Source organism: Lutjanus erythropterus, chromosome 3 (genome assembly GCF_056507025.1).
Source record: "Lutjanus erythropterus isolate fLutEry1 chromosome 3, fLutEry1.hap2, whole genome shotgun sequence".
NCBI classification, from domain to species: Eukaryota; Metazoa; Chordata; class Actinopteri; order Lutjaniformes; family Lutjanidae; genus Lutjanus; species Lutjanus erythropterus.
The window spans coordinates 23,656,512-23,665,016 of NC_139319.1; the positions used below are offsets into that span (position 1 = coordinate 23,656,512).

At 36.5% G+C, this 8,505-nt stretch overlaps 1 protein-coding gene across 1 annotated transcript; it reads right to left on the reverse strand.

Annotated features, from left to right (window-relative positions):
* Window positions 1–2,825, reverse strand: exoc1l (exocyst complex component 1 like). Its single transcript, XM_084713150.1, has 3 exons — window positions 2,577–2,825; window positions 2,012–2,190; window positions 1–555 (listed from the first exon to the last, which is right to left on the reverse strand). The coding sequence occupies exons 1-3, from the start codon at window positions 2,695–2,697 to the stop codon at window positions 286–288; spliced, it is 570 nt and encodes a 189-aa protein (XP_084569276.1). The 5' UTR covers window positions 2,698–2,825; the 3' UTR covers window positions 1–285.
* Between the last annotated feature and the right edge of the window lie 5,680 nt (window positions 2,826–8,505).

Genomic DNA, 8,505 nt, shown 5'->3' on the forward strand with positions numbered 1-8,505 from the left:
TTGAAATTCACATCTCCATAACAGCACACATAATCCAATATTTTGAGATCAAAAACAAAGATTACAGTTACCAAATACCGAGCTGCTTAAAACTTACATTTGCCATGAAGATACATTCAGCAGAATATTAATTCAAAAGATATTTGAATAGCTTCTAATCAAAGGTGCATTTGTTTAAAAGAAGCCACAAGCTACAATCACTCCACATCTTCAACTCAACACAATTTTCTAACAAACACACACACACCTTAATTGACACACACCCACAGTCATTGTGTCATACCATTAGGCATCCAGGGGCACAGGACACATGGACAGACATACCAAATTGAATGCATAGAAGCATATCTGTGTCAGGACAACACAGTCTCCTCTGTTTGAGTAGAAGGAGGTGGGCTTGATATACGCCCAGTCAAAGTTCCGCAGGTTCAGTGACCTCTGACAGTGCTGGTCGCTCAGAGCCACCAGGGCGCGTACGAAAGCGTATTTGGCTGAGCAGCTGACAGCAGTCACCGTACGCACCTTGTCAAAGTGCAGCAGGAAGCAGGGGTCATCCTAGAGCCAGAGGACACACAGACAGAATGTTTAAAATCAGAGCTACCACAATGATTAAACAAAGGCCACTCAGTTGATCAGAATTAAATCCAAATCTCACAAAAGCCATTAAAGAGATGCCAGATGAACACAAACAGGCTGCTGGGGGATAAAAGCATGAATATGAAATAATGTTGTTCTTAAAAATGTGAATTAATTTCTCCAGCACACTAGATATTGTTACAAGTATCTGCTACAACCTTTTTATAATATCAAATATTACAATATTTTTAAGCAAATACTTCAGTATTGGTATTTATAGATTCTGTAACAATATTGTAAGGATAACAATTGGTTCTTCCACAAAATATTACTGTTGATTTTACTGTTGATTTGATTGTGATTTTCGATAAATAATCATCAGTTATGTGGATATAATGACTAAATGGGTAAAGGTAAATGCCCATTTACAACAGCTTGAATCATTCATTCATTGTCCGTAACCGCTTATCCTTGATGGGTCGCGGGGGGCTGGAGCCTGTCCCAGCTAACATTGGGCGAGAGGCGGGGTACACACTGGACAAATCGCCAGTTCATCGCAGGGCCAGCTTGAATCATGCGATCACTTTACTGTAATGCAGCTTTTAACCAGGAAAAGACAACACTGATGCCATAATTCAAGATAAAGATATTGAAAATCTAAGACAATAGTCCCCAACTCAAAAAACTCTATTGTTTGGCCAAATAAGATAAAGCTATATATATACCTTTACTTAAAATTATTTTGTTAAACACAGATTTCTACATTATCAAAACAGCAAATATTATTATATTATAGGTATATTATTACTTTGTTTTATTTAGGATCCCAGTGAGTTGATATTCAGTTGATAGTCATCCACATTATAGATGATATTGATGATAATTGTTGACATTTGCCTACACAGAAAACAGAGTAGTGTGTAACACTGAAAAATTATTACATGAATGAAATGAAAATTGGTTCAGAATTACGCAAGTTACACTTGATTTTGTGGTGAAATCTGTGTCCCCGAGTCCTTTGTCATATCCTAAATGCAGTATCTATGTTTCTCTAGCTATGGTTCCAGTGCTCTAATATCATTTTGGACAATAAAGTTTATTGTTAAACTGTAAAATATGTTAAACTGCCTCCATTACATATCTTTGCCACGAGTGTTTGATGACCAAATTTGATAATTGAAAAAAAAAAAGTCTTAATATTTTATTTTCTGTGTATTTTATTCTATGAAGAATATCAGCTGTTATGTCAATATCTGATTTTTTTTACTACCTAATACTGGAATTAGCATTGGCCCTACTCTATTATCGGTCTGGCCTAAGAAAACATTCTATTTTAAGAATTATGTTCTACGTGTTAGCCATCCTTTCTATAGAAAAGTACAGAAAATAACACAATTATGAGCCATGGAAATTGCAAATAAATTTTGATAATTACGACATCAGGGTCCCGTCCGTCAACCAGAGTCAGGTCTTGCAGGGACCAGACTTCTGTCATCCGGTAGCAGTCCTGTATGCTGGAGCGTTTGGTGTGGGACCTCTTGGATCCAGACTTTATGGTCGTCTTAGATATCTGACATCTTACTATACTCAACTGCACCACTTTGTTTTTTGCAGCTGCAGAGAAAGGGGGAATAAATCTTTATTCTAAGAATACAAGTGCACTGCAGCAGCACCGGGCATTTCATCTCTAGTAAAACCATGTCTCATTTCAAGCCTCATAGATTTTATGTGGCCTCTTTAATATCATAGTACAAGGACATGTTCAGCACATTTATTTCTCTACAACCAAAATAATATTCTGTATGATGTGTAAAAGAAAATTCCAATATACTGTAAAAGTATATTTATTACTGTAAATGTTACAATCATTAAAATAAACTTAAAAAAAGATTTGAAATGATCTTGAATGAGCATATTTAACCTCTAAAACTGTTTTAAATTGTATCAAATGAGCACAAATGCTTTGGAATAACCACATAATCAACAAGAAAGCTGTTTACCTGAGACACAGAGAAAATGTCGTCCGTGCGCTGGCTCTTCAATCTCAATAAACTCCACCAATCTCTGTTTTCCAGGTCGAAATAAAACTCTCTGCATCTCCTCCCTCAGAAGAGACGACATCACTGGAGAAAGGAGGAAGAGAAGAATCAAGATCGGATGGTTGGAAAAACCTCTAAAAAAATCTGAAACGGTAAGGCAGAAAAACTACGAGAGAGAAAAAGGTGAGAATAAAATCGTGATCGTGACACTGGACAACACTGAGACCTGACGGTGGTGGTGGGGAGGGAGGTGGTGATGGTTCCTCTGGTCAGATCGCGTAAAAGTATGTGGTTGTGTGTGGATATGAGACCTTACTCTGACGCATACACACACACACACACACACACACACACTCTCCACTCTGCAGCGGTCAGGTTTGATGATCAATGTTCAGCTTTCATTAAAGTCCTGCCTTCATACCAACGTGCTGCTCAGGAGGGAATTAGTAGAAAGGGAGCAATTAAAGACCAATCATTTTACCCTTTTATTGCTTCAATTAAGATCCATTACGATGCTGATGCTCAGGTTTCCTGCAAATATGGATTTCACTCCTGGATTTGTATTTACCTCAGTGCCTAACCCAAAGCAACTTTACCCTCGTTGCACTGTATGTGGTTAAATCTCCCCTAACATACAGACTCATAGTCTCTTTCTGTCTTTCTTACCATGGTCTTTCTGTCTCCACTCACCCTCATATAGATGTTGATATGTAATGTGGCGCAGTGCCCAATGTTTGTCTGTGATTAAACGGTTGTTGTGAGGGAAAAGGATGTCCCACAGCACTCTGCATGGTTTCCATTACCCCGTAATAATTCAATCTCTCAGAACAGGTACAAGCGGGGTGAAGCACTTAAATGGAGGGGTTTTACAAGCACAGAAAGGATGCTACACTGGACAGTTTGCCAGATGTACTGATAAGCAGAAAGAACACTTTTCAGCAAGTTCCAGTTCATGACAGGCGGGTCAAAATGGCGTGGGAGGACTTTTCCATAACTCATACCAAATCTCTGATTTGATTTGTTGGCAGGAAAGAGTGTGGCTCCATTGGATTTGTCACATTTGTGAAAACAAAGACGGGTCGTTCCACAGCTAAGTGCTTTATTGTTGTTGTTGTTGATGGTTTTTGTGGGTGTTCACTTGAGAGGCTTTTTGTCTCTGAGATGGAAAGATGATCAGCGGATGGGCAGGAAGTAGGGAGGAAAGGAAATATACAAGTGTTGAATCTCATGAATAAGACATGAGCTGTGTTGTACTTATACTTATCATAAACTTTAACCTCACAGGGTTCAGTGATAAGGTTTGTGTTTTTTTTTCTCTTGCACGGTCAGACAGTTGGTCAAAAATCTACTTGCCTGAAGACAATATTTACTTGCCCCTGTACAAATTGTTTTTATTAGGCTATCTGTTATTAAATAACAAAGACTTAAGTTATTTCCATTGTTTTTAGGGCTACAATGTCTATAAAATGAAAAGGAACGGAAATATCCATATTTGAGAGGCTGAAAACAGTATTTTCTGCTATTTTACATGAAAAATTACTTTAATGATTAATCAGTTTGATTAATAGTTTGATTCTTTTCTTTTTTTTTACCACTCTTCTAGTCAGACAAGTGACCTGCCAAATTTACTTGCCTGACATGGTATTGTACTTGCTGTGGTATTTATACTTGTTTAGCCCTGCCTCAGTATGTCTGCACTGTGCATAGAAAGGGTTCTTATTTGGATCATAACTGGACAAAACCCAGCACCACTGCACATAAAAGGAGTTCTTGTAATAGGCGGTGGAAGGCACAAAAAAAAAAGACTGCAATAATTTACCATTTGAAGTCAAAGGAAACATTACATGAATGTGTCTTTATCCGGATTTGTAAGAAAATATGTATGTGATGATTTATTTGAGCACTCCCAACACGATATACACGTATAACAAGTATAATACTGTTATGAAACAATAGGGGAGGAGTTTGGAAAGGGAAGGATGCATCATTAAAGAGGATTAAGATGAGGTGCACAGAGTTCAGAAGTAAAGTCACCTGGCAGCGAGGATGAGGAGAAGATCTGTGTAACACTGGAGGGACGGATAAAGTTGGGGAAAGAATAAAGAAGAAGGCATTACTGATGAAGAAAACAAGGAAGAAAAGGTTATCAAGAAGTATTACAAAGTTATCAAGAAACAGGAGCAGAGGGAAGACATGAAGGTTGGAAACTGTAGTAATGGATAAAGCAAAGGTAAAAGAAAGCAAAAGGAAGAAACAATAGAAGATCTGAAGAAAAGAGAGCAGGAGAAGAAAGGACCATCTTGTGGGGATGAACTAAGGAATAAGTAACTCAGATTATGCAGAAAGGAATGCTGAGCGAAGGAGAGATGAGAAAGGAGAGAAAATAACAGATAGGAAATGGGGGAGAATCCTTAAGAAGCAGCTAATCCGAACAAAGCAGAAGAGCACTGAAAAATGATGACTGAGGAAACGAGGAAAAGCGAGGGGGCAAATTGAGTTCACAGGGAGAAAAGAGACTGAAGAAGAGACAGAGAAATTCAGAGACAGTGCAGAGGTATAATGAATCCACATAGGATGAGAGAATTAATGAAGTTTGCACTGTTAGATATTAAGCAAACTAGAATGGAGCTAATGAAAACACTTTTTTGTTTAATGCACAAGCCTGAGGCTGGAATCACAAGTTTTCCCATGTGAAAACAGGAACGCTGCTTTCATTAAACATATAGATTCTGCATTTTACTGTTAGCAATTTTTGTGTTAATATTGAGTCATTTTGGTTTTGATGTGGGAAAAAAGTTTTCAGTTTGTCTTGATTCAAGTTAAATTACTTTAAATATTTTAATGGTTCAAGTGTTTTTGCTTCCTGGTAGTCTAGTCTAGCTGTCATAGCTGTTTTTCATTTTGAAAATCTATATTTTTAGCATTTTATGTAAAGGTCTTTGCCATAAGCAACATTGATGTTGTGATGCACTGTAAATAACTAATGTATCATGTAACATAGAACTGTTTGCTTCCATTGTGATGGCAATGTTATTATTTCAAATATATTTTCTATTCTATCATATCATGATTTACCTGATTCCAATGCACACTGTATCCTGGTTATGTTTTGTGCATGTAAACGACGTATTCCAGTTTCAAAAGCCTGGATGAGATCAGATAAATTCATATTATGATGCATTTTGACATTATTTTTAAGGTGTATGATGTAGAATTAGACAGTGAACTTTCACAATATTTTGCACATTGTTGCATAAACCTGTACAGCTCCTTCAAGATAAGATAAAATATGATAAGATAAGATTAGATACAATGAAATGACAAGAAAATTACATGAGGATTCTTGATATAGCTCCAAAATTACAATAACATAAATAAAAACAAATAAAAACAATAGAGAACAGAGTATTAAATCTAAAGTAAAAAGTAAAAACATCAAATGTATAAGGACGAAATAAGAACAGTAGACAGAACAGTATCAAAATAACAGAGGTAACATAAATTAAAACAATTGGCTGAGATAGAAAAGTGGTACTGGCAATAACATTGAAAGTAATATTGGTAGTGATATTAAAAAGTAAGAAAAAGTAAGAAAAACTGTTATTGCTAATAATTACTATAATATTGCACATGATATAAGACCTAATATTATACATGATAATAATAGTCAAAAAGTTAATATTGCACATAATAGTGACAGGAATATTGCATGATATTAAACACAATATTGTACATGATATATGATAATAACAATAAAAGGTAATATTGCACACGATAACTAACATAATATATTAAAAGTAATAATTTACATGAAAAGTAGCAACAAAGAAATGAAAATGAATATTGCACATCATATTGAATAAAAGTAATAAAGTAATAATACTGCAGAGAATATTGGTAATATTGTTCTCAGTGTCTGTCGATGCTCCAATTTTTCTTCCCGCAGAAGGGGGAGAAGTTATACTGTTTGATGGCGACTGGTAGAAAAGACCTCCTTTGGCGCTCTGTGTTGCTCCTCGCTGGTGTCAGTCGACAGCTGAAGGTACTCCGATATCACTGCAGTGTGGTGTGCAGGGGATGAGAGGCATTGTCAGTAATACTGAGCAGTTTCCTCAGCATCCTCCCCTCTGACATCTCCACCAGAGAATCCAGTTCCACGCTCATGACAGAAGCCGCTTTCCTGATGAGCTTATTGAGTCTATTAGCATCAGCTGCTTTCACCCTGCTGCCGTAGCACACTACAGCACAGAAGATGACACTGGCCACCAACGAGTGATATAGCATCTGCGGCATGGTGTCTGAGTCTACTTGGAAAATACATGCAGCTCTGACCTTTCTTGTACACGACATCTGTGTTTTTATGATAACACCTTATCCTGGTTTTGAGATCCTGGATATATTACCGGGGTACTCTGATTAAACCCAGGACACTGTGGCATGGAAACGCCTTACCCAGTTGTCTGAACCATCTCATAGTGGCTGTGAAATCAAGACTCAGAAACCTGGATACTGTTATGATCATGTGTAGAGGCATATGAATAACCAGGGGCTAGTATTTCAAAACTTTTAATCTAGATCATAATTATCCCAATTTTGTAATCCCTTTTTCGCTATCGAATATAAACCAGATCTTGTAGGTTTTGTCCTGGCTTTTTCAAAGAATTTTCACATAGGATGATTGTGATCCAGATACCACAAGATCAGGATTAAAGAATCTAGATTTGCAGTATTTGGATAGGCCTCCATCTGTTGGTTTAAGTAAAATTTCATTAAAATAGATGTGAAAATGGTTGAAGGAGCGTTATTATTATTATTTGTAGTAATAGTAGTAGTGATTAATTAAATGTCTCGTTGGATAAAACGAAATGTAAAACACATGACTGTTTTGTCAGTATACAACTGTTTTTATTGATCAAATCACTCTCTGTAAAATAATGGATCACTAGAGCGACTGTCCAACTGGTTGCAGTGCTGCCAGTGGCAGGTCAGGATCATCTACTTGGGGCTTGTAATTGAAAGTACTGGTTTATGGATTAATTGTTTAATATATAATGGATATATGATCTGTGTTACTTTAATATGCAAGATATTAATAAAGGAATACTTAAATGTGCTAAATGTTTTTAAATCCACATTGAATTCATGCTGAATTCACCTTTCCAGTGGGATCAGGATAATCCTGATTTTTAGCATCAAAACTATCCTAATTTCACTTTGGAGTTTTGAAATGTACTGAAATAACATTTGATCTGGTTTCTGAGTAAAATTGGATTACCAAATCTGTATCACAATTTTGTAGAATCAGGATTACATCTCTTGGTTTTGAAATACCCACAACTGAGATTTAATCCTGTCTAGATAATTCTGATCTGGATTAAAAGTTTTTAAATACTCGCCCTGTGTTTCTCATGTTCAAAGTAAATGCCATATCCAGTATATGACCAAAAACAGGATAAGGCTCAAAACCAGGATACTGAGTGTGTTTAGATGTGCATTAATATAATAGTGTGCAGGTTTCCGATCATCTGCCTGCAGCTGTGTTTTGATTTCTCATCATCTCAGTCAGTGTGATTCTCACCTCTTAGCTTTGTTCTGACAGGACTGACTATGACGATAGAGGTGAAGAAGTGAAGACAGTCATGTTTCATACAGTCAGCTCAGAGATTTTATCATGTGTCCTGTGTATTACCTCTAGTATTCCTTTGTTAGAATAAGGCAGGAAGTTTAACAGCGACTCATGGTTGATACAAGCAAAAGCAATGATCATGTTCAAGCAGCTGTTTTTCAGACTATGATGCAAAATTAGGCATCCAGGTTAAAAAAAAAAAGGAAGAAAAAAAAGCACTTTTATTGTACTGCAAAATACCAGAATCATTTAGCATTGTCTTAG